This window comes from Lineus longissimus, chromosome 5 (genome assembly GCF_910592395.1).
Source record: "Lineus longissimus chromosome 5, tnLinLong1.2, whole genome shotgun sequence".
In the NCBI taxonomy this organism is placed as follows: domain Eukaryota; kingdom Metazoa; phylum Nemertea; class Pilidiophora; order Heteronemertea; family Lineidae; genus Lineus; species Lineus longissimus.
The window spans coordinates 4,661,432-4,688,814 of record NC_088312.1 but is presented as its reverse complement, the minus strand read 5'-3'; the positions used below and the strand labels follow the sequence as shown (position 1 = coordinate 4,688,814).

Here is a 27,383-nt window from a genome sequence, read left to right as displayed (position 1 = left end):
TTTTCTGAAACTCACTATACGCCACAATGACGTAGTTCCTAAAAATAACCATCTCTCCTGACCCATTTCCAATATATCTTTTTGTGTAAAAATATATCTAAATAAATCACTGTTTTCAGCTGAATGAGAATTAACTGAACAACATGATGCCCCCGACCGTTGCAAGTTATCAACATAATCCATTAGGTTGCAGCATGATTGACACAAAATGATTGTGAAGGCTGCATTTTCAAACCACAGCAACAAGTCAAACACAAAACAATGATCAGCTGAGTATTTCTGGCCTTCCAATTATGATTGGCAGGTGGGTTGCGGACTGACACATCCGGGTTGGAAGGCGTTTCAGAGCCCAGGAGAATTGATACATTAATTAACAAAAACTCCTTCAATTATCATGAATTTGACCAGAGTAAAAAAGTATTTGAGCAAAGAGCTGTAAAATGTATTATTCTATAACGATATGTAAAATACTGCGCAATTCATCATTCTAAAAGCCGCACAATTCGAGTTTATTGAGAGTTTGACTTGCAATTCTCCCCACTGCTAATTGCGACACCCATGCGCAGAACGAGATGCGCACGACCTGCAACGTTGTCCAGATTCTTTGTGTCATTCCACGCATACCAACGAAGCGCCGATTCTAGGTGAAATTTTGCGTACAGAGTGTCCAGACTTCTTCTCAAAGTGATTTGAACCATCGGTCGGTAAGTATCTTTATAGTAGATTTCATAAAATTCTAATTTTTTGGTCAGATATGTGAGAAATCCTGCTTGGAATGCGTGAAATGTTCACACGAGTTTTGAATCTCTGAAATATTTGTCATACTTGCGGGTCCCACTTCCGGCCTGAACTAAGGAGCGATGACTAAAATTTTCAAGTTTGGTCGTTTTGATCAAGATGATTTCAATCCTGATGTTTTCTTCGGACGTACATATCGAGTGGGATTCATGGAATGGCCAGGATAGAGCTGTCGGTCTTCACTTTCGGAATTGTGGCAAGGTATTTTCAGGTAGTGAAGTGATGGCTGGCTTGTTGCGTACACGATACACTATTAAGCGTATACAATGTTTCACACGCACACAATACCAATATATACCGCTTTTCAGTAGGTGTGTATTGCTGACACTGCTGGTGGTGTTTTCTTGCATATTGTTTTTGAATGACCATTTATGTGCATGTTAGGAAATTTTACAGTGCTTAATTATTGTTCAGATACTCTGTTATGTTCGTGGGAGGTGGCAGGCACAATTTTAGAGTGATATCATCATGCCGATTCCACCGTCGTTTTCCGCATATCCATCCTTCACATGCCGATAACTCCCCCCTGATCGGCCGTCAGAAGGGCTGTTACTTTATCGATAGTCTCCCGTGTCCATGTCGCGACAACACTAACATTACACTCACTCGTGGTGGTTGTCGCACGAGACACGCACTGAAACCCATCATAACTGAAGACAGCGTGGTTTGCGTTCACATATGTGATTCTAATATCCACAAAGATTCAAGATTCAAATAAGTTTATTCTACCGTAAATCATGTACTGATCCATAATAGATACGTGAAGTGAAATAAACTTGTGCAAGTGCTTGATCCGGGTCAAAAGGCGGGTCTGACCCTCCAATCATTGGGGGGTTAAACTTATCCAGATCAAATTTTCAAAGGTGTAAACGCAAATAAGCTGGGCCAGACCCTGCATGGTGTAAACGCCACTTAAAACTACAGCCAATGTTTGTTCATGTCAAATAAAGCCCACACAAAAACGGAGACCTAAAAAAGGAGTATTGCATTGACCCAGTTGGTTAGCCTATTCATACAAGTCCAACCCTTTGTTCAAATGCTTCAGCTGGCTAAAAATTGTCCTGATATAAAGGCACAGTTCTCAATTACAACAATTGAATTTGAAAGGAAAGGTTATTATTGAATGAGCTGTGTATTGTTAAGTTGGTACCAGTATCTAAAGCACACCATTAGTGCACTTGTTGCAGTGAACTTTATAGTGTAAGTGCGCTATAATAGCACAAAGAATTAGCAAAAACAACTTTTTTCATCTCGGTTTCGGTGATTTTTGTGATAGACACTGACTTGATGTTTCGTTGTGTTGTTTTCCGTGGTATGTCCATTTCAGTTATTTGGTAGGTCTAAACATTTAAAAAATGGGTTGCTCATTAACCGCATTTGTAGAGGTATTTTAGCAGATCTTTATGTTTCAACTTAAACGTATTTTCTGCAAATAAAGAAATAATATGATGAAAGAAAAAAAGTGGAATATCTCAAAAAAACTTCAATATAAGGGCCCAGTGAGTTCTCCAAGTAAAGTTTTACTTGGGTACACAGCGATCTTTTAGGAGAAAGTTTCAAATAGAAGCAAGCATTGACATTTCTTCGCAGTTCCCGGCTCCACACATTTTGAATGTTCATGTTCTGTTTCAGTAGATTAAAACAAACTAGGACTATATTTATGTTGGCCTGACTGTAGGTAGACCTGTATGAGTTCCAGTGTTTGCCACTGGCTAGATCTCTGTATTCCCAGAACATGATACCTTGCTGTGCGCTTGCTAAATTTGGCTGGCTCCTGGTGAGTCATAAGATAAATTAGAGTCAGATGTGCCAATAGTGTTTTAAGAGAAAACAAGTTGTAATCAGAGCTGGGATATATTCATGAGTTCATGTTTATTTCTGTGGCAGTGTGCTATACTTCTTCTACAACCCACAAATCTTGATTGTTACAGAAAAGATAATTTCTGAGTGAGGAACTGCATGGCCAGAAAATAAAAAAACTTTGTGGACGGCAGTGTTATTCTTTCTCTCACAGCATCAACATATATTTCATTATATTATATGATTTGAATGGTTTGTAAATTTCAAAAACATTTGAATGTAGTTTTTATTTGAAATTGAAATAAGTTGGGGGTGGAAGTGGAAGGGAATAGACTCTGGCATAACCCAATTTTGATGGTTGTGAGAGTTCTAATGTTATGGGGAAGTTCTGGTGGAATTGGGTGTGTTATTTCGGTGTGCCTGAATGTTGCTATCATCGAAAAAGAAGATTGATGTGTGGACCTATATCCAAGAATTTGGAAACGACAATAACCTTATACTAATAATGTTTGTACAGAATGTTTTTAGAAGGTCAGGTGATCCTTGTAATATGGTTAGATACATAAAGACACAGCATTGCAAAAACTTATCATAATATTCCAGCATAGATAGTGAATGTCGCTTGGGGCGATAGAAACACTAGTTTTTGGTTTAGTTTGTTTGCGGGCTCAATTCAGTTGTTCTGTCGGGAACAAGCTACCAAGTACATCCTTGGAGAAGTAAAATGTTTCTTGCTTGAATCAGTCGATGTGATTTATAAACTCTTAAGTCAGCTAAATTTAGCTAATACTAGCCTATATAGCTATTTCAGAGGCTAGATATCAGCCTCTCTGTGGTGACAGATCTTCTGGACCCCTGGCTAACATCTTGTAAAAAAGGTTCCTCTCTCACTGATTGTCCTTGTTTCACATCTGATAATCCAAATAATTTCTCTCCGCCTGTTGATATAGTGGCTTCAACCATATCGAAAGGACCCTGGTTGCCATGGCAGTGATAAGCTAGCTAAAGCATGTCATTATGCACATTTCACCAATTGGCATTTTATAAGCGGACATCAAACATCATTAACCTCAGCCATAACACCTGAATCCATCAAATTACATGATGGGGACACCAATCAAGTCACCTATGCTCAGGTGGCCTGATTATGGTATCCGTTAGTGATACAATGGAATATAATTGTGACCCTTTGTATCAGGATTTTCCAGATAATTAGGAACAGTAATGATTTAGTACCACTATCACACCATTCCTGCATCCTTTTTATGTTTATTTCACATTACTTTAAACAATTGCTTACTATACAGACATTTCATATATCTTAAAAACCAGACCTACAGATCAGCCCATTCTCTTGGCAAGTCCAACTTAGAAAGCAGTGTTATGTAGTTCGATATGAAGTATGTACAGTGTATTATACTTGGAAATGTTTTAGTTGTCTTCTCTACAGCGTTTGCACGCTTTGGCTTTTAAATGCCTTTCCTTTGAAGCTTTTGGTGGATTTAATTTGTGTCTGAATGGTAAATTACACCATGCCTACCACTGAGATCTTTTATTGGTAGGGTTTCTTGGTAAGAAAGCCGGAAATCATTTATATTTGGTATTGTTCCTCTGCCAAGGCTTAATGGATTACGTTGATAATGTTGGCCTTTAGTACAGGCACACCTCAACTAGCTAATAGCGTGAACTTTGTTGTGGTGAAATAGAAGTGTGAGCTCCTTTATATGCCCTGCAAGATACCCCTTGTCTCGGGCCCTTTCTGAATAAGAGGAATGGTGCACTTTCACTTGAAAAGAGGTGCCTTGTACAATGTACCTGGCTATTTTCTACACCCCCATTTTGCCACCCTACCACCTTGCCTTTTCCAAGAGCACTACCCTCAATATATGTGTTTCAACAAAGACGACCCATCAGTTATCTTAGGAGAGATTTTAGTCAATATCACTTGATTAATATGGTCAAATTAGAAAGAACGTTGACATCAGACAGCTCCGTTTTCAATCTGGTTTCCTCACTCAACCCTCGGGGTCGGGTTGGTTCAATATGGAAACAAGTGGCATGGTGAACAACTAACAACATTGCAATTAAACATCAAACACATTAGAAATTAGAGGTTAAACCCTTCACTTTCAGGCGTGTTTTAAAAAACCTTCAAAAGAACCTGCGTTAAAATCCCTTGCAATACAATCCAACCAGCATCGTAAATGCTACTAAAATCTGCATTATTCTTACAAGAATTAATTGCCCGGGTGCAATCATGACCGTGCCACACCCCAGTTTTATAGTGTCCACTGGGACATGATCATCCATGGCGGGAATCTTGGCGGAGGATTATAACAAGAAGCTCCGGAGATAATTGCCGATATTGGAGTGTGCTTTGAATAGGAGACAGGTACTTGGCCAAGACCATCTCCATTTGTAATCATTCGCTGGCGGATTAGGATGGGGCGGAGCTGGCGGGGTGAAGACAGGGGAACCCAAGGTCAGCTATTGTGTGATCTTGGTCAACAACCGGAGCCGCAGGCTAAACAGTTATAGCACTTTCTCTCAACATGGTTATGAAAGAAAAAGCATCCGCCCAAGGATAGCGCTGGATTCAAAATAAACTGTTACAGTATTCAAACAGAGGTGAGGTGGCCCTTAAAAGATAACTCGCACACCAAATCTGGGACATCTCGTGCAAGAGAGGGACAAACTCATGATCTCCTGATTTCATCCTGGCTTATCAATATTTGATATGGGTTCAATATGTTAATGTTACAAGACCCATTGACCTGAAACTTTTCTTGAATACATGAATATTGTTGATGGTCTAATTTATCAGTTTGTAGGTCACCTGTTTGAATGGTGCAGTGGTCTCTCAAAATATTTTGAAACTTGGTTGTCTGTACCCTTCTGCAAGAACTCTGCAATTACTGAAATCTGCTTGCCGAAAGTTTGAGATTGACCAAAGTCTCTGCCCATGCAGCTCGATATGCTCAGTCAAACTTGCATGCTGATCGGTCTCTGTGCACACCATGATGACTCATACCTGTGGGTTGTTTTCATCCTCATGCTATTGTTCGCTCAACAAAAGGCGATTCAGACGTACAATGCCTCTGTGCTCGCTTTGGGTAAAACCTAAGGATCAAGATGGTTCAAAGTAAACCACAACTCCATGTAATTTATTGGACAAGTGTAGAAGGCTTGAGTTTTATATGCTTTGCTAGGCCTTCTTGTAATGGCCTATTATGGACGGCCTAATGTGCCAGATTATGTCCACAGGAGGTTTTTTTACACTTTTGAACTGACGTGAAAGGTTTCAAACTCGAAGGTTTCAAACACAAGTCAGCTATGACAGTGTATCTTCCCAGCATTCTCGGATAGACCTGCCCAATCATAACCTCAACAAAATCTTTAGGGAGTAATTGGATGCTGAGCATCCCCATACTATGGATTCATATCTAAAAATAAAAGCTTCAAAGCAAATATTCATGTTGCTCTGGGGTACATGTTTCATACCTCCTCTAGCTAGTCTTTTCCTCAATGTTTTGTACCAGGTATGGTGGTTGATGGTGACAGAATATGACCATCCTTTGTTTAAAACCTGGCATCCTGTTTAGTATATTACAATGAACTAACCTGTGACATAACAGCTACACTGTGTCACAGGTTTACATACATAACTGGTAATTTCAAATTTTCAAAAAAAGTTGGCAAACTTTTCGATTTATTTGATGATGAACAGAAGTGAGAAATAAACAGTGACATCATTTCATTGAAAATTTCTTGGAATATCTTATAAAATCATCGGTACCAGATGTTTGAATTGTGAGAACGTTTCCTGTAGAGGTGACGTCTATGTCCTTAATCATTGATAAAATTATCACTAATGATATACAAGGTGCTTTGAATGACTTGTTAGGACCATTTGAGCAGGAACTAACCTCGTGAAATTTGATGATAGAGTTCTTGAAGAACAAGTTCAGGCCAGATCTCAGAATGCGTTTTTATTACAATCGGAAACGATGGAAGACCTCATTACAAAATGTACATAAGAACTGGCGTATTGTCAAATTTGACAGGGGTACTTGCCTGTGACCTGAATTTGTTTTGTTGACAGTTTGTCTGGTCACACTCTGGTTCACATCGCTTCATTTTATATCAAATCGACTAGCAGGTGCGCCAGAAGGGAATTAAAAAGAAAACACTTTCTATTATACAACAGAACAAGTTTTCCTTTTCATTACATTGTGGAAACGTTAAGTTCACCAAACTTTCGAAATGTTTTTAGAAAGTACTTCTTGAAACTGATAAAAAATAAAGATGATATGAGGGAAAGTTCAAAAAAGTTCTCAAAATAGCTCCCCCCATGCCAAAAAGTTAGATATGGTCCTGAGCTTGCTACCAAATGACTGATATAAGAATCAATCGTCTACAGGCGGCTTACAGTAAAGGCCTATGTGTTGTATTTCAATGTACAGGTAAGAACCTTGGAGCAGTTCCAGGTTAGCCTTCATTACAACTTCTTGATGGTTCCAAGATCTAAAGCATTACCTCTGCCGAAGGCTGTAGACCTACATGTAGTGCTAGGGCCAATTATTGGTGGTGTTGGCAAAGGCTCAATGTGAAAGCCTATACTAATGTATTCATGGAAAGTTGTTGTGGACGTTCCTTCAATGTGAATGGGGCCAGATGATACTTGATACCTTTTCGTATGTACAGTTATATTGTGCCTTGAGTTGCCACTTGAGCAGGCCCTTTACTATACCCTTTGAACGGATTTGTTGCTGTTGATGGCTACCCCTAGAATAACAATTGTAACCAGCAAACGTTACTGGAAAAAAGTCTCCTTATATGACGTCATCAGATGTCAGACGTCATTCTGAAAAGATGTTCATTTGACATCAGCAGACCATACCAGGCTCCAGCCAGCATCCAAAGAAAGACCATTTGGATTTTGTTGCTTACTGCAGAAAGTCTGGATTGATGGCAAACCTTTCAAAAAAGTTGTTATAGTCGGTTGGCTGTACGCAAAAGTACATGAACTTCATATTTGTTTATCGAGACCATGAGTCATGGCTGAGCATGAATACGTTAACTAGTGGTTGCCGACCATATCACAGGTGCTTCTTTTAGTTAGAAAAGGTTCCCTACTGATTCAATTATCAATAGGAAAAGCGATGGAAAAGTTGTTTTTGGGACCAAAGAGTCTGTCATAACAGTTGCTGAACTTCATTTCATTGTTTCACAGTATTGCCATTTTTTTCTGGCTGTGGTTGAAAAATTCCAGCACTGTTTCAATACTGATGGACCTGTCCACATGTTTTCTGATAGAAAATTCACTTCTTATGTCCATATGTTTGGTTTGCATGTGAAGTTATTGAGCCACTCAATATAAGGTTGAATCACCAAATTACCCTTGCGTGGCCAAATGTATCAGTTGTACCAAGTGTTTTAGTGCACCCAAATCATTTCTTTTGCTGTGCAATTCAAAACAATCCTCACAATATATACACACAATAGATTTATTCATGTCAGATGTATAATATCGGAAAGACTTGAAATCTTTCTGGATCCAAATGTTCAACAACTCTGTCTAACCACTTATTCACAGATGTTTGAATTTTATCAACTTTTACTATTGACTGCGGGTCTGGCTCGATGTGGGACCTTGCACTGCACAGTCCCGAGCTTAATTGTTTATACTGACAAAATAAAAAATAGCAGAAATAAAGTGTGAGATGCATGCGCATGTGACCGTTTTTGTCGTCACTAAGCGATCAGAGTTGATATGCATACTTTATAGAATCCCTTGTTTCTCTCTTTGCAGCTTGAATGGTTGAGACAATGTCATCGACATGGAATGCATCGGAGAACGGCAACGTTTCCGAGAACACGAACATGAACGATGACTTGGATGATGGCCTCGATGAAATGGGGAATGACGCCGAGGGCGTCTGGAGCCCCGATATTGAACAGAGCTTCCAGGAGGCGCTAGCTATTTATCCACCATGCGGCAGAAGGAAGATCATTCTCTCTGACGAGGGAAAGATGTATGGTCAGTAGAACTTTTTTATATACTCTTTTTCAGTGGCAGTTTTTAGCCTCAGCAGAGGAGTACTCGTTTTCTTGGAAGTGCTTCTCTTCCTTTGGTCTGGATCAAAATTTAGGCCAGCTTTTAGCATAGTGTGGACAGAAAACAGCAGGGTTATATATATCAACTCTAGCAACAGGGTCTGGCCGATCTCTCCTGAAGGAGAAAATGTATAATGTGGAAAATAAATTTGTATATAAGAGTAGACCGGATGTAATTTTGGTCTGGTCTAAAATTAGTGTGTCAAATATATATTGTGTTAACACCATGAGTGATACCGTCTGCACAAGTTCTATTTTCAAGATTTAAAGAGCAGCTGAAACTTGTGCTCATTTTAATAAAAAAGGATGATCTAAAAATATCTATTGGATTCAAATTACCACATGCAGCAACAATAGCCGCACTTACACCACCTGGAAATGGACCACCAATCTTGGTTCGGGAACCAATGCCGCACCATCGAAAATCCACCAAGCGCTTACACCAGCGCTGCAGCTAGTTATAAAATCCGGCTACAGATGGCGCGCAAACAATAAGCAGAACGCGGAAAGCCTTGGCAGAAAGCGCCATTTCGAAAGCGCCGCCTGGAGCTGAACCATCTAACTAGCTAATTGCCGATCCATTTGCGCTTACACCACGACAAAGCCGAACTTTTAACAAGCCGGGCGAATTTGGACCATCAAGCTTGGTGGGACAAATTCGCTCGGCAATTTGTATCGGCAATGGATTGCCGAACCAATTTGTCGCGGCAATGTGGTGGTGTAAGTGCAATTGGTCCACCAATATTTCGTGGTGTAAGCGCAGCTATGAATCATAAAGTTTAGGAAGGAGGCATATCATGAAATGTAGTGATATTGTGGTGAAACCTAAAATAGACTTTGAAATGTTCATATTACTTCTGAATACCCTTAACAGTTGGGTTACTGCATGAAGTATAAGGGGGAGTATGAAGTTGGTGGCTGAGTGGCAGGGTTCAGTTGAATCTGACTGTGGCTCTCTGAGCAAAAATTCAAATGAACCATGATCCCTTCTGTTACAATATGCCCAGTAGTTGCTCTAGAATTACTTCTTGTAATTGGATTGCCTACCTATTTCAAAAAAGGACTAATTATGAGGATTTTGTTGTGGGGAGTTAGTTGAACTTTCAGTTGATTAGGAATGGGGAACATCTCTGAGAGAATTATCAGGTAGAATCAGCATCTGACATGACGCAGGACAGGTGTTCTGGTGGTAAAGCATCCATCAAGCTCTAGGTGGTTATTAAACTGAAGGAAGAAGGCTCCTCCTAGTCGGTCTAGTCATAGATGATACAGCTTTAGCTTGCTAAGATATGAACGAGTAGTCATGCTGTTCATCATATCATCACAAGTAATTGCTTCCTTTTAATACGTGTCTGTTTACAGTCGTATGTGCCGTTGTACAACTGCAGTATATCCTCAAAGAGCAGAAGTCAAGGTGTGGTGAAATGACCCACAAGTATAATTTTCTAGCATAAAGTGCAAAACGTTGATGGGCCCTATGACATCAGCAAGACTTATGGTATTTTTCATTTTTCCTGCTGCTCTCTACCTCTTGATGTACATGTTATGGTATCCTGTGGTTAACATTGATGACTTGAACAGCAACTCGGCAAAGCAAATCCATCATGATTTGAAGAAGAAAGCTTGTGTCTGTTCCCTTTCCTTTACTTCAAGGTGGCCGTTAAACCATGTGCTAGTACTTAAATGTTAAGAAATACTTGATGTGAAAATTTGTTTGGTTTTGTACACTGATGGTGCCTAAAACAAAGCTTAGCCTTGCACAAGAAAATGAAGCCTTTTTCTGTGATAGAAACCACCATCTTCAGTTGCCTTGAAATAATTTGAATATGATGCAAGAAGTGATCTTTATATGTTGGCATCTTTGAAGAGAAAACCATCTATAGTTCATGAGTTAGTTCATGCACCAACGAAAATTCCAGTTGAACAAACTTTAAACACAACACATGTTGTTATGATATTGAGACAAAAACTTATGTGCATATTTTGTTTCCAATTCTGGCATTCCTTAATTTACCAATATAGTCACAAAAAAGATTATTTGAAACCGACTAAGTGGCTAAGCAAATGCTGCTTCTCAGTTTATCAATAATTTCAGATGCAGCAAAGTGCCAATTGATACTTGAACTGCGCACAAACTGTTTATCAATTCTCACTAAAGGCAAATGTTTTTTTTGTCTTGATGGCTGTTGGTCTTGTTGGAACAAGGATCAGTGTATACTTGTATACTGTTCCGGATTCAAAAGTATATATATAGAAGGGTGAAGAACCACTCCCAAAGCAGTTGTCATGTCATGCTAAATTGGACTACCAACGTCTAATGATTCACAAACAGGCATCAAAGTTTTCTTTTTCCTGGAGAATTTGTTAACAATAAGATTTGGAACAATTTGATATCAAGTTTGATATTTACAAAAGAAAGATAACTGAAAAATGAATCTGGGGAACTATTAGCATAAAAGCTCATAAGTTACCGATCTTAATAATCAAGTTAGTAAGACAAGAAACCCTGAACATGTTGTTGAAGATGCCCAAGATGTGCAAGGGCACAACCAAGAACAAAGTGACGTCAATAAGATGTACATCGCCAGGTTAGATCGCAACCTTTGATGCTGCGCTGAGTGTCAAAGCAAACCCATGCTCCCGAGCAAACAATGGCATCAAGCAGATACATTGGGCTTGTAATTTGGCTTGATTAAATTAGAAAGCCGTGCACAGTAGAAGGGCAATTATCCATCAATTCTGCCTGGATCAGGTTAATCTCTTTTCAACAGGATGAATCCTTTGTTGTATGATGGTGTAGAATTTTTCTATGTTTTGAGCAGGATTTCATCGTTCATATCTTAAGACTGAGAATATTTCATATTTTCATATTAGATGGATTTTGTTTCTTCTCTAAGCAAATCAGGTATATGAAATTGCACAAATATGTTTATCATATTTAGTTGTCTGTTTAATCTTATTACCTTCTTGTGTATCATCTCAAATACCGGTATAAGCTGAAAGAAACAAAAAAAGGAATACTTTTAAAAGCTTTCAAAGTCAATATGTGATGTCATACAGATTTGTTGTAAACAGTTTTGAATACTTTCATCCTCAAACATACATTAATGATGCCCTAAAATAATTGTAGTTAGCATAATCATTTTGAAAACCAGCTAAATTTTCAAAAATGAAATCGTAATGTGGAATTTTTTCGTTACAAATCAATTTGTGAGAGTTAATTGTTCGAATTAAATTTAATTCTAGCTGATGATAGTCCCATTATCTTTTCATAAAATTGTGGCAGAATTGGAGTCTATTCCAATTGTTATTTGTGTTTGTGATGGTCCGTCCGGTGAGATGAGCATAGGTTTTGCTGTTAATTTTTCAATCTGTGCAGGATTGCAGATGGTTATTTCTAAAACGGGACCTTTACAAGTTTCTTGTTGGTCGTTCTCGATTTGTCCTCTCATCCTATTGAAACCTGCATCTCATTGTGTCTAGTTTTATATAGCAAAAAATAAATTGATTGTGGGGCGGCTGAGAATAACCTCGTTCAATAAGGATTATTGTGCGGGTTCGTCACTGACCTATCCAGAATGTTACGCCCCCATTCTCTTCTTTCGTTAATTACATCATCGTGTTGCATCTTTGTTAAGAATTGTGCCAAGATGTTGCACAAGTCACCACTATCTGTCTCCTCAGTGCTTGCTCCATCTATGCATTCAGCGATGAGGTGTGGTATTCCTGACTTCTGCCATCAGTGAGTTTCTAGAAGAATGTCCTTTGGTAAAGTTAATACTCCATGCCTGGAGGTGATGAACTGTATGTGCGGTACCTCAGTGCTGACATTCGTTTGCTTATGTTGCGATGGAGGAAAAATGTCCTTGGACTTGACAAACAAACCTTTAGTTCAGCCTTTCTTCAAAGAGATTTTAGTGACAGAGCTATACTCATAATTAAGCGGCAAATTCAGATTTTAGTAACAAATTCAAATACTGTGCTCAACATCTGTACACATCAGACATCAATACGTCGATGAAAGGGAAACTGAAATTGCCATCAGAATTTAATTCTTGACAATTTTGCGACTGTTTCCTTTCCAGTGGTCGTTGTAACGTGGTCGATTGTTACTTCAACTTACCAGGTGGGTCTCGGGATAACTGCGCCATATTGTATTGTGAAGACCACCAAAAGCTTATGAATTAATGATTTTTCTCTCAACTTGTGCTCGAGGGCATGTATTTGTATTAAGACGATGGGTATTGAATCTCCATGTTGTCAGTGAACCCACCATGATTAGTCTGCCCCGGCAAACTATGCCAAGAATTTGCGGTATTTAATCGAGAATCGTGCCCTCATCTGAATATATGCCTTGAGCTGAAAATGCACATATCATCGCTGGTTGCTGATGTTTGACTAGCTGTTAGCGGGAGCTTTGAAGCGTCTTTCCCAGGGTGAGGCGGCTAATGTAAGCACTCTGTCACCGTCCTCAAGTGGTACGCCTCATCTCAATTATGGCGTGAGAGCACAATGAAGGGCATTAATTTTAATTTAGGGAAACGAGAGACGCAGTATGTACACGCCACCAGCGTCAAGTGACGAAAGACCGAACTCGCTGAAAGAAAATTACAAGAAAATGTAATTTGTTTGCGAGCAAGATGATAAATTAGCGTAAAGGAGATGATCTTGGTTGTTGCTGGGGTTTTTTTCCGCGCAATCACCGATGAGGAGCGGTTTTCAAGTGAGAGGGCACTCAGATTCTCTCATTTGATTGATAATTCTGATTGGAGTGGATAGGAGGTGGCATAGATAATTTTTTCAAAGCCGATGTGACGAGTGTGGTTTGTTAGCTCCGCATTATTTTCGGCTGATGATATGGTGCAGAGGGTGCAAATTGTTGATTAAATGGGTCTTCATGGAAGGAGGGTATAAGAAATGATACTATTTCACCAGATTAGTTTGCAACAGTGGTTTCAGATCCCAAACCCTCCTCTCCATGCATCCAGGTCCATAACTGAAAAGAACGTGTTGTTGTATAAATTTTCATATGACAATATATTGAACCCTGTGAAGATGAATCTGTCTCGCTCATAGTTTTATATGATTGGGTGTCACTTGAAGGGCAGCATCTTTTCAAACAAAGGCCATCACCTTAAACAGCCCGCAAGCTAGCAAAGGTCATCATACGCGTCGTACTCAGACTTGCCCAGCAGCTTTCACCCTGGATGTGTTCACTCCCAAGTCACATTCCCTGGAGGTGACTTTCATGGGAACCACCTTCCACTTGCCTGCATACACAGCCTTATCATAAGATGGCTTATTACATGCTTCTTTAAGCAGCTCGTCTTACTCGTCCATACCGGTTTATTCCAATCAACGTTCACCGACAGGTTGATTTTGTCCCGTGTCGCTAATAATCTGTGCTAAGCAGATGAGATTTGCCGGCTTTGCAGATATGACCATCCGTGTCCCTTGATTGTAACCGATGTCCATTAGTTACAGGAAGTTAGTGAGGGATAACAACATGTTACCTTGGTTACCACGACCCTGGCTCATGCCTGCTGCATTGAATTTAATACCTTGTTGCTTTGTTCAAATATAATTATGAGAGTCAGTCTTTACGAGTCGGTTTTCACTGACGTTTTGCCCCACACATGACTTGGCTTCAACAAAGCAATAAAGATGGGTGGATTGAAAACATCGCGATTGCATGGCCTCCGCGAAACTCTTTGGTAAAAAACACCATTTCCTTCGCGTCATACGATCTACAGTGTTCACTTTCGCGACTCCTTGATGTGATACAGACCAATGATACGCGATATTTTCAGCGCTAGTTGACACAGTGAATTTACGGGCGATTATGTTTGGTTGATTACTTTGGGTTGATAACGCGATGACATATACCTTGCGAAATCTATCAAGTGATGATGATTCATGGAACGACGCCGGAAAGGACTCATTTACTCGTTGGTGGAGATTCGTAACATTATGTTTGATAGAGCAGAATATTGCAAGGTCTTGAACCATTTAATATGGAATCACTCACAGAAAGTGATCAGCGCTGTCATTTTGAAAGTGGAATTTAAATTGATGTTTTTCTAATTCTCGGTTTCACATGATGGGTTGTGGTTACATTACTTCAATGCCAAATGCTATTTCTCGTATTCTCATTTGAGACCTGGAAGAAAGTCTTTGGCTTTTTAACTGGGTTGTCCTTCAGATGTTGTCCTCCCCACTGCATTATCTTTAAACTCATTCAGTCATTAGTATATTACTTCATGCCAACGGAAAGGAAGCAAATTTTTGAAGAAGGCCAATTTGTTTGCTCATTTGTAGGAAAGGATCAGGGTATCCAAAGCTAGGTTCCAGCATGGCATCTGTCAATATGATGTTTAGGGACACAATAGATAGCGTCATAAAAACAACTATGGCATGAGATAATGAGGGGAATGTGCACAATAATCACCCTGATGCTTTCAACTTGTTGTTTTCTGCATTAAAGTGTTTACACTTACAGGTGGTATGGGCTAATTACACCCATTGTCATCACTACAGGTGATCAACAATGTGGACAAGTGAGGGTAAATGACATGGCATCCTGGTATACTGGGATGTAATGACTAGATAAACCACCTGCTTATTATCTGTGGTCAAATCAAATCACACAATGATCAATTATGATGTCATTGCCACAAACATTGTACGAATTCTCTTGTCGTTTCCTCTGTGTAGCAATCTTATCAAATGGCTCATTGTAGATGACCAGTGGACAGTCAAATGGCACAATGTCCAATTAATATCATTCTTTATGATGAACCATTTCATATCTTAACCCTTTGTTTCAATCATGTCATTCCAGGTCGCAATGAGCTGATCGCTCGCTACATCAAGCTCAGGACTGGCAAGACGAGGACGCGGAAGCAAGTCTCAAGTCACATCCAAGTCTTAGCGCGGCGAAAGGCACGTGAGCTCCAGTCACAACTCAAGGTAATGTGGCAGAATAATACGGTAAGCGAACGGAGGGCTCTACCTGGGGGCCACCGAGAATAAGGCAAGGCACCGAGAAGCAAAGATGGCGCCTCTAGTACGGAAGAAAATAATGTTAAGAAAGAGGCATGCAGATGAGTGGACAACTCGTCCATCTTTGAAGCATTTCCTTGCATTTTTTAGCAAAACAAAGTTCTGTTTTGTTCTCATTGTGATCGAGGTAAACCATATGAATTATTCTATGACACATCAAATAAACCTGAATATTATAAGGTACATATTTGGAGACTATTATGAAGTTATGATGATGAAACACTTGGAATGGATGTGTTGCTAGAACATATCAGCAGTTAGGAAATATATCATTTCTACACATATACACTGCTGTGTAGATGATGTAGATGTTCACAGGCAGGCCCTCCGAACCTTCTGTAGTTGTGCCTCTGACCCCTTTGTTGTTTGATGGGTTGTTAAAAACTGTTATATGAAATCGCAATTTCAGACTAATTTTGCCTTGACGAAATGTTTGACGTTCTGGAGTGAATGGAATCAAGAGTTAAGATAGCACATCTGTTACAATTATTCTCCAGAGTAACATTTGGATGCGAAATGAGCGTATCCACTTCTTTGGTTCATCAGATTTCTATTAACTGAGTTTTTATATCACCTGAAACTTGCCTCATCTCTGGGATGGCCCTCCTGACGGTAGCCTTCAGAATTGCATGCAAAAATGATGCTCATTATAAAATGGTGCATGTTATTAAGTTGTTGTCTTGGTGTAATTATGTCTATGTTCCTCATATTTTTCGTTGGAGAAGGTTGCTATCTTTCCTTTCTAAAGAAAAGGTATCATTTATTTTATAGAAATACTAATTGGGAGGACTGATTGGCCAGATTTAATAGGTGGGGTATAACCTCATTGATAAATTATCAAGGCAGTTTCAAGGAACCCATTGATTTGTGAATACCAAACCAACATAACCATGCGAATGTAGTGCCAGAGCATAACAAGGCAGCTGAGGCAATTGTTGGTGAAATACAGATGCATGGACACATTTCCATCAAATATTCCTGTATTAGTGTATATCCTGTTTTGATAAGAGCTGAGGACAGTTGTGAAAATTCATGAGCATTTTTGTGTCATCTGTTGGTGATTGGGTCGGCTAAATCTTGTTTAAATCTTGCCCCAAAATGGCAGATTTCATCAGGATTTGATGCAGGATTTGCAACATTTTGCCCGAGGTTGTATGGCCAAGTGATAACACAAATTGATTCAGCGCTTATGATGGGTTATTATTGGAGCTAGATCGTCAGAAACGGTCCCATTTCTAACTGCTTAAGTGGTGTGGTTTTGTCCACTGTGATTTGCATAATAATGAAGCAAACCTGACCTCCGATGTTTGTCGTAGGAGGCATAAAAAATCAAAGCAACCACCGCTACTTCTACGTCCGTCTCCGAGATAACCAATATGCCAAGAATGAGAATGTACATGTACATGTTTTTAATTTAGGCCGAGTCAAATTGCTTTTGAATGGTCTGTCTCTGGTCCCTGCATGGTACATGGCCGTTGTCCCTCGTGTGTCAGGTGTGCCTCAAGGAATCAGTAGAGGTCTTGACACTTATTGATTTTCTTGCTGATGTGTTTATTTTATGCACTTGTTAGACCATAATTATCTAAATAATTACAGGTTATTGACACAACGATTCGGTCATAAATTATCCTACTCTGTTCACATTTATGACCTCCAGTGTTTGCCTTCTAAGAAATATTGTAGATTTCGTTATGTTTCTTTAATATTGAACAACCTCGTTTGCGTAAGATAAGGCAGAAAGATTAGCCTATTCTGAGTACAAAATAACCCAAGTGTTTTTCCTATAGTATTGATTGATTTGATAAATGTTGTGGTAAAAGGTACAATGGCCCATTAATTCAGGTGTGACAATTATTCGAGCTAATAATATGTAAAGCTACATTCTTTTCTGTAAGTAGCTGCCTCATTGAGGGGAAAGAAAAGTCTATCAGTGTAATCAGCATCCCTTAGAACACTGCATCCCTCTATCCTCCAGAGCATTCCATGCAGGCTGCCCTTAGTGTCGTATTATATGAAGCCGGGACCTCATCTCAGAACTTTACGAGGCATGATTTTAATCTGCTTGAAAAGTGACTGATTTGAGCTTTACCTAATTCTTGACTTCTCCCTAAGTAGTCGACTTGTTTCTCCTTCAGGACCAGTCGTCCAAAGATAAGGCCCTCCAAAGTATGTCCTCCATGTCCTCTGCTCAGATTGTCTCAGCAAGTGCCATCCACAATAAAGCCCAGGGTCTCGCCAGCCTGACCCCTGGGGTGATGAGGCCGCTCGGACCCCATTATGGTGCTGCCCCTCCTAGTGTAAGTATAACAATGTTGTCTTATAATCATTATTTTGTTCAAGAGATATCTTTAGGTGAATAAGGAGCAAACTGTTGTGGATTGTTATCCGTGATAAAGTTGGCTAAATTCCTGATTTTAATTGGCGATAGACTGAGTTGTGGTTTCACCCCATGTTAGAAAAGAATACTTCGTGTGGTGTTCTGAAAAAGTTGAAATAAGAAATGTCTGGGGATGTCCCAGGAGCACTAATCTTTTTTACGTTGTTTTATCCTTTTATCAAAATTTGTTCTTTATTGCTTTCAGTTCTGGCAACCTGGAATCCCTCCACAAGGCACAGAGTAAGTTTCCTCTGCTGTTGATAATAAACATATGACTTTTCTTGATCAACATGTTTTGAAGGAACAAATAACATGTATCATCAATTCCATGCAGGTCACTGAACTAATGCTGAAAGTCTGATGCCGAACGCGTACATCAATTACATAGAACATTATGATGAATGAGGAATCATAGTGATGACGAGATGATGTTATGCAGGTCCACTGGTAGCTTTAGAAAAAAATAATTCAATCAAATATCTGTAGTAAATACATACGTATACAATATCGACCTTTAAAATCAGCGCAGCCATTGTTCAAGAGGGCATATATAATTCAATGTCACGCCATCAGAAATCGAACCTGGACATTCTATAAATTGCAACATGTCCTATGGCCAGAGTTTCACAAGTGTGAAGGTTCAGATTTCTACCCATACATCTCAATTCACACATTCTCTGCATTCTTTGCATTGTTTGACTATGCGTTTTGGATGCATTTGAAATTTGATTCCCATTTGATTTTCATCAATATTGCGGTGGAAATGCAGGACGTATTGGATACGCAGGGAACAATGCCGAAAACATGCTAAAGAGCCAGAATATTGACCTCCTTCCCTTTCCAAGTGCAGGATAAGGTTACAGTCAGCTTAATCACATCTGGCCTGCCAAATCTCTCTAACATGTCTAATGGTGCAGCGAATTCTGAATTACGCAGTGGTCTGCCTATAATCGCAGAAGCTCAGTGTGTACGAGCAATTTTAGTCGTTGCAACCCGTGACGAAGTCATGACAAGCTGACCAGCGATTCCAATTTAACCAACCGACGGCCACATTCCAACCACAATCATCATGTTGTCATGGTCATAGCTCAGGTCGCTCAAGAACAAGGCCTTTAGGAGATGATAAGTTACCTAATGCATCTGCGCCTTTCGATCTGCTATTCAGTCAGCCTTGAATCTCTCGTAATAGATTCAACACTTTCAATTTGTAAGTGTGCATAAATGCATTGTTAATTCCGGGGTGGACGTTTACGAGCCCATAAATGTTACAGATAACATAAGCGGTTGCTCAATGCTCAATAAGACAAAATCACACACGCATCCATGCACATCAATGTGTGTGTTACTGCTGCCAAGTAATCTTGAAACGAATACGGCAAACTGATCTTGGATGACTCGTGGCAACCTACCGGAATTCAAATGTCTTTGTTTCCATGGTGAAAACAAAGAGAAATATGCAGACGCGGCACCGTAAGACTCCAATATTCTTAATCGGACAGTTATATTACCAATAAGTTTTCAGGTATTATTGATGGGTTGCCGCAATAGAAGGCACAAAGAGTTGGCGACAGAGTAATTTCACAATGTGATGTTGTATCACATTCCAATCTTGTAATAATGCGCAGCAATAAATCAAATGTGATGAAACAACTTGGAGGGTTTTTTTAGATTGGAAGGTTGTGGGGAGAATATTGGGCAACTTTAAATCATTGTGGTGAATCTTTTATCGCAATAAAATATCCTGGCAGCAAATTTGTGATGTTTTTATGACAAAATATGAATGTTACCCCCCCCCCCCCCCCCCAACAAGCACCAAAAGATTGAAGCCAAATTGCATTAAACCAATTTCCGGCTGGTTCTTTTCAGTGTCAAACCCTATGGCCCCGGGTATGGCATGGAGGCCAAACCCCCAAGCTCACTCACAGAAATGTCCAGTACCCCCGCCTGGCAGGGAAGATCAATAGCCGGGCCAAAATTACGCCTTGTTGAATTCTCAGCATTTTTTGAACAACAGCGAGATCCTGAACAGGTAGGTCAAGGTCATTGGCTGTAGAATCATGACATAACGTTGCAGTTGCACATTGTTTTCTGTGGTTTCGTTTTTGTGTGAAGATGTTTTATTGCGAAACAATCATATAGATCTGTTAATTTCGAGTTCAGAGAATTCAAACTACGAATTTATTTGAGGAATTGTCACGCCCCTATTAGTGGGGACATGCTAAATTTGTCACCTCCAAACCACTGCTTAGCAACATATTCATTTTGTAACCAAAGTGAGTGAAGGTGATAAAAATGTTGTCATAATCAAGCGCTTTGATTTAGAGTGAAAGTATCAAAACTGCCAAAGGTTATGGAACCCAGGTGACTTTATACGATGATGTTAAAGCCAGATCTGATATGGCGGCCCATGAATCGTTCAAAGTCATTTAAAGTAGGCCTCTTTCATTATAAATAAAACAAGCATAAAATCTGGTTTCTTTTTTTCTTTTCAGTATCACAAACATTTATTTGTCCATATAGCGTCCACAGCCAACTATACAGATCCTTTATTGGAGGTAAGTTATTAGTGTAAGATGTCTAGACTTGGACACTACAGGGGGGGGTCGGGGAGACCAACAAACTACCTGTGAGACCAACAAACTACCTGTGATATCAGCCGATGGGCATCACTCCAGCAAATCAGTGTGAGTATGTTACGGCAATGGTCGATATTAAAAAAATTCTTGAGAACCAATGAGGCTATTGATGGTGCTACGAGAGGGATGCAGCTGTGAAGCATTTCTCTATGATGTGCTATGTCTGTGAAATCTACCCCTTAGAATAGAGTTTTATTGCTAAATTTGATATCACAAGATGCAGTATTGTTTTCTTTCCAGGCTGTTGATATCCGGCAAATTTACGACAAATTTCCTGAAAAAAAGGGAGGTTTAAAGGAACTCTATGATAAAGGTCCACAGTCTGCATTTTTCCTTGTCAAATTCTGGGTACGTACTAACCTACTTGTTATTGTTCTAAAACATTTGAGCTGGTCATGGTTCTGGCTGGAATGTTGAAAAGTCAGCCATTGATCAACAACAAAATGATTTGGCTCGACCTTATATCTTCATTTTGTCCAAATATATCCATAAGCAAAATGGCCCGGAGCAATATTTATAATTAGAGCTATAGCTGCCAGAATCTGTGATTATCTGCTAACTTCAGTTATTATTCTGTTACTCCGTGCTGGTGGTCATATTCATCATTCTTTAAATATTTGCTGGTTTGATTTATATTTTGTGTACACTTGGAATCGTGAATAATTCATGACGTTGAAACATTGGCCTCATTTATCAAACCAAAATAAGCAATAATGTGCATTTCATTAGAAAACTTTATCCAAAGCACGTTATAGTCACTCTGATCTTTATCATATTGACATGCAATATTTATCGCATATGACAAAAACTGCTTGTCTGCAGGGGTCATCGCAGGTGCAACATTGAATATATATGACACATATTTGATTTTATTGTTTGTCACAGCTAAATGATATTTTTATCACCCCAAGCACACCTCTGTCACACGGTGCTATAGTATTTTTACGAATAGGGATTCTGAAATTGCCCAGAACTCCAGACATCCCTTTCATTTATATTTGGCTGTTTTAAAAGTTTCATCTAATTGTTGATTGTAGGCTGACCTCAACACAAACGTCCAAGATGAAGCAAGTGCTTTCTATGGAGTGACAAGCCAGTAAGTAGACACTGCCATCTGAGTGGAATATGGTGAATTAAAAGCATGCCAGTAACATGAAAATGTTGATGAAGTCCAGTTGAAAATCTTTTTTCGTCATTGATTTTACATTTGCACTGGTAATGATGGTCTCTTTTCTTGCAGATATGAGAGCAGTGAAAACATGACCATCCAATGTTCAACCAAAGTGTGTTCATTTGGCAAGCAGGTGGTGGAAAAAGTAGAGGTGAGCATGAAGTTTAACCCCATCAGAAGTAGGGTGCTTTGAAAAGATTTCATAAAATACATTATTTACGGAACATCAGGATCAGTTAAATGTACGATGCACAGAAAATCATCAGGTCGGTCTTGTTTCCAGTGAATGGTCTTGTCGAGAGGTTTTGACATTTCTTAAACCTCTAGCACCTGCCTTGCCTGTTTGTGTAGTCCCCCTTTAACGAAGGCCTTGTGCATGATCAGTGATGTGAACTGCTTATGTGGAGATAGGCCTTTACAGTTTCATTTGTCTCTTTTTCAGACTGAATATCCTCGCTTTGAAAATGGCCGATTTGTATATCGTATCCACCGGTCGCCAATGTGTGAATACATGATCAACTTTATACATAAGCTCAAACATTTGCCGGAAAAGTACATGATGAACAGTGTACTTGAAAACTTTACGATCCTACAGGTAAGATAGTATACCAGGTTTAAGGAGTCACCGTTTGACGTCTTAATTCAAAGGACAAAGCAAACTCAAAGTAAACTGACTTAAACCGAAGCACACAAATGATGTGTGCGTGTCAGATATCGAACTTTCTGTGTGAGTCTGACACTACATCATTTCCTACCCCTCGAAACGGTCGTTGAGATATTTATTCAACCATCATACACGCATTAGGACATATGCATTTACATGTTCTTTTCAGGTTGTGACGAACAAGGATACCCAAGAATCACTGCTATGCATTGCGTACGTCTTCGAAGTCTCAACAAGTGAACATGGTGCCCAGCACAACATCTACAGACTAGTCAAAGATTGAAATGGTGCCGCCATCTATCTGTGGATAAAAGACTGCTAGAGTGTTCAATCAGGTGCTGTGGTGGATCTGCTACGAAACTGTTTGCTACAAATACGAACACTCTCTTGGGAGAGGTAGAATCTTGGTGCAGCATTCCTGCCTTGGAACCTCGAGGTGCCTGAGTCATGGCTTTGGGACTCCTTCTCTTGGAGTATTGGGACTGTCCTGCATCGACAGTACACAGTTGTAGGGGCCTGCATTGGTACCGTAACTGGTATCATGGCTATTTTACTAGGCTTTGGAAATACTAGAGTTGCAACAACCACCCAATGCCTTGTGGGCTATCCGTGAGTTGGTATTAAAATCGGTATTCCTGCCTTTACAAAACTGCACCAACCAACAACACTGCCCTGAACAGGCATGTGAACGGTCGTCACAATTATTGGTATTTCCTAGAATGATGCTTAGATGCAGTACTGGTGTCAAAATGTTACAAGCAGAATTAATGTGCTGATGATGGTAATTGTTTTGGGATCAGATTTGAAAACTCTTGCCCACCTAATGCAATTTTGTTCTAATATCTTGGCATAGTTGCCTCTGGAATGTTTACACGAAAAAATTCGATCAAAAATGGCAAGTTCATCCTCTCCAGTCCCACCTGACAATGTCTTAGTCACTTGCTGTGCTTCCTGCATGATCACTTAATTCGGTAAACTAGGTAGATTCATCAGGTTTGTGAATCTAAACTGATGAATGTTCTTGTGCACAACCAGTAAAAATCCTTCTTTCTTGATCACTATGTAGGGAAGGAATGACGATTAGTTCGTCTTGGATCATGTTACTTCACACGAATTGCGTGAAGTGGCGAAAATTTTATCATGGACGTGACTGAGATGGTGCTGTCCCAGGTCTTTGCATTGAGATTCTTGACAGAGGCGGCAGATGCTGGGAACAATGGATCAAGGAAGCTATCTTATGTGGGTGTTTTGGAACACTTACAACAGAGACCAGGGTTAGCACCGTCACAGTCACTTCTACAGTGGGAACATCACCACTTCATGTAAACTGTGTGAAGTGACAAGATCCAAAACGATCTATTAGTCATTCGTTCTCGTGACCAAGGTTGGTTTTATCACTGTTTTATACAGTGTACGTTGCATTGTGCCTCCAATGATAAGTCGAGCGCATCATAATCTTCTACTTTGCCTTGCAATATTGGACACAAATAGAAATATGCTTTTATTTTCATGTTTTCATATACAAAGAAGATAGCAGATGCATATTTGCTCCATCGTATATTATTTACACTTAAGTATTGCACATTGGTATATTTTGACTACGTCCGTGGTTAACTTGGGCGTTCGTTGTATTTTCTGAGACAATAAGATGGAAAAGTTTAATTATGATACGCAAAGAATATTGAGTTGATCAGTTGAGTTACACATCTCTGCAATAAAAAACAGAATGCCTTAAGGGTAAAGCTCTATTAAATTTTGTTTCTAGGATTCAGCAGCCTCTCTAGTCCAAATTAAAATACATGGTGAATAAAATTTCTAATCTTTGGGGTTTTGTTGCAATAGTGTACTTGAATGAAGACTTCATGTTCTTGTGTCCAGGGTTGGTTATTATTTGTACATGTACCTCAGATTTTATGGTCTTTGGTTAAGTGTTCTGCGATGTTGCAACAAATTAGGCAGTAAAAATACTGCAAGGTCCTTGTTTGTTATGTACTAATTGTAGATGATGTTCTTTGCAAGAGTCTACTGTATTGATTCCTGCAATACTGGAACGGGTGTTGCTCACTTTGGATGTAAGCTCTGCCTATGTGGGTTGGTCAAGGTATGTGACACAATGGGGGCTCTACTCTGACATGGGGTAGGTTCAAAAGTGGAACATTTGGCAATTTCGGCCTGCTTCTAAGTGGGCATGACCGTATCACTAATACTTCTTCCAGAAAGTATCAAGGTCTTTGGCATGGATCACAGTTACGCAGATTTTTTGATTTGGTAATTTTTACAACCTGCATGCTGTGCTGGCAATCGCAGCGAAACCTTGAGTTCATATCTATTATTTTTCTGTCCTAAATCCTCCAATATGGTCACTAGACCCACATTTAAAGTCTGTCCCAAAAGCTGGGGAGCTTTTGTGGTCATTATGGCATTGAATACAATGACTTTTTATGTGTTTCTTTGTGAAAGATTTAGTGCTGTTTGACAATATCATTTTGTCAGAACATGTTCAATTGGATAACATCACCATTATTGCCTGTCCCTGAGTGTTGTAAATTTGGTTTCATACATTTTGTATCAGAAGCAAATGTTTCCTTATCTATTTCCCTGGCTTCCATACGCTCTAGGATATTAAAATAGTATACCGTAGACCGCACGCAGCTTCCATGGTAGTAAGCTTTATTTGCAAAGAGATTCCTTTTCCACAATTTGTCTTCATATAACTTAAGTCTCCCATTTTTTTGCAACCTGATTCTTCGAAATGTAGTTATCTTCTGGCAATACACTCAAAGGTCCTCATTAAGAGATAGTTTCTTTACTGTGACTGGACCAACCCGTTTCCGAATTTTTACTTTTGTCCTTGCGTAGGATCCTGAATTTGCTGAATTATTTCTGTTGTTTGTAAATTTTCTGTGCTAATTTGATGTGTCCTGCAAACCTTGTGTTACTGTCATTTGTGCTTTTTGCATTTTATTTATATATACTTGGCAAGCACCCCGATGGTATTGATGCATGTAATTAATGATATGAATTAATATAAATATCCCACTTTAATTTTGTGTGTGCCTGTGTGTGTGTATGTGATGATGACTGTATGACATTGTTTTTTTATGGCGAACGTTGTAAATATCACTATTACAGAAACCTGTTTGTCATATTCAAAATATGATGGGCCAAAATGGTACCAAAATGCAAGAGACACACGAGCTGTTGAGCTGCACAGTTTTACCTCAACCGAATTGTACATATACATGTGATGTTAATAAAATGAGCTGTGTGAAGCTCTTCCAAACATGCAAATTAAAATTTGTATGTACATGAGTTTTAATGGTACTGATCTTCCCTGGTGACCCTGTCGTCACTGTAACACAACTCCAATGCATCTCCAATGCATTTCTTGGAGTTCCTGCCTTAGACAATATTATAGGGCCGTTGTGTCCAAAGGGCTTAAGTGAAGTCTGCCATGTTTCTTGGCATTTCGAAATTTGTCAAATTTCAGCTCGGGTAACATTTTGCGTGATTGATAGGTTACATCAAAAACCCATTGCTTTTATAAAGTAATGGGTGTTTGGTAAGGTACTGTATCAAAAACCCATTACTTCACAGTAAGGTACATGTAATGGGGGAATGGTTATTTGTAAAAAAAATGTGTTGTGTATGAAATACAGGTGCCCAGTGACTGTCTCCTGTCACCATTTTGTAGAAAGAGTATACATGTAGAATGGAAAAATATGTCATATTTTCATAAAGAAAAGTTGATTGTATTTGTAGATTTTATACAGGGAGTTTTAGGATAGAATGAACCAGGAGAACAAATGTAGTACATTTAACATGACGGAATATAAGATGGGAAGTTTAGTTGAATACTAACTGACCGGAGCGGTCGATTCTCCATCACAAGGATTGGACACCCCAGAATTCCTCTGTCAAATCAAATAGAAAGTTGTTGGAGATTTTTTTGTACTAATATGGATTGTACAGTACCTTAGATGTCATTGTTTCAACATGTACAACAGATTTAATTGATTAATCACCAATTTGGTTTTATTAGTATTATTGTTAAGAACAGTACAGTCTTGCAACAGACCTCCAGTGGGAAAAAACTACGTTTTTAGCTATTTAAAGCTGAATTCTCACCAAAACATTCTTGCGAGCCCTTTCTATAATACTCAAAGGGGCTCATACTTTCATACTATCATAATACATGCTCATACATTTTGCAAGCAAGATGGTTGTGACATTGTACTTATTTGGATCCCTGTTTGTACCTTCACCACCAAGTTGGAATATCTTTTGAGTGCAATGGGTTCTAAAACCGAGACAAAGTCACAACCAAATTGCAAAACTTCTTAACCAAAAGGTATTTCCACATTTTGCTGCAGTCACTGTGGCGGAGAGCACGTCACAATCAAAGCTCAAAGACAACTTGAATGTCTGAAGAACTGTTTTACAAGTAATCCCTGAGTGGCCTGTTGCAGGTCTTGTGCTGTTCCTGTTGATGGCTTCTGTGTCCTCTTACATAATCTCAGTGAAATATCAGACCCTGCCAATACGCTCTTAGAATAAAATACCCCAGTATATTTGATACATCTAAGATTTTTAAACTATCACTTTTAAATAAAGGCTTTGTAAGATACCTGAAGTCCTTTGGTTCTTTCTTTCTTGGTTGTTTAGTGGCTTTCAGTCCACCTGCTAGTGTTGAACTGCACCTGACCAGCCAAAGTGGGGAGGATACTGAAAAAGGTTCACTGAATGTCTGGTTGCATG

At 39.3% G+C, this 27,383-nt stretch overlaps 1 protein-coding gene across 5 annotated transcripts; it reads left to right on the top strand.

Moving 5' to 3' along the window:
• The first annotated feature begins 541 nt into the window (after window positions 1-541).
• LOC135487556 (transcriptional enhancer factor TEF-1-like) lies at window positions 542-27,252 on the top strand. 5 transcript variants are annotated; one of them, XM_064771349.1, is made up of 12 exons: window positions 542-704; window positions 8,411-8,638; window positions 15,557-15,657; window positions 17,913-18,074; window positions 18,360-18,394; window positions 20,021-20,183; window positions 20,647-20,709; window positions 21,031-21,138; window positions 21,828-21,886; window positions 22,031-22,112; window positions 22,404-22,556; window positions 22,795-27,252. In XM_064771349.1, exons 2-12 carry the CDS (start codon window positions 8,416-8,418, stop codon window positions 22,906-22,908), a joined length of 1,263 nt encoding a protein of 420 aa, XP_064627419.1. In that variant the 5' UTR covers window positions 542-704; window positions 8,411-8,415; the 3' UTR covers window positions 22,909-27,252. The 5 variants fall into 5 exon arrangements, with proteins under 5 accessions (XP_064627419.1, XP_064627415.1, XP_064627418.1 ...); XM_064771345.1 differs by having other exon boundaries at window positions 15,557-15,705; XM_064771348.1 differs by having other exon boundaries at window positions 544-704; window positions 15,557-15,684.
• The last annotated feature ends 131 nt before the right edge of the window (window positions 27,253-27,383 follow it).

Excerpts from the sequence above, each read along its gene's own strand:
- LOC135487556 (XM_064771345.1), top strand. The coding sequence starts at position 8,416 with ATGGTTGAGACAATGTCATCGACATGGAATGCATCGGAGAACGGCAAC. Across the intron at positions 18,075-18,359 it reads ATGGTGCTGCCCCTCCTAGT|TTCTGGCAACCTGGAATCCC; the intron begins GTAAGTATAACA and ends TATTGCTTTCAG. Across the intron at positions 21,887-22,030 it reads TTCTATGGAGTGACAAGCCA|ATATGAGAGCAGTGAAAACA; the intron begins GTAAGTAGACAC and ends CTTTTCTTGCAG.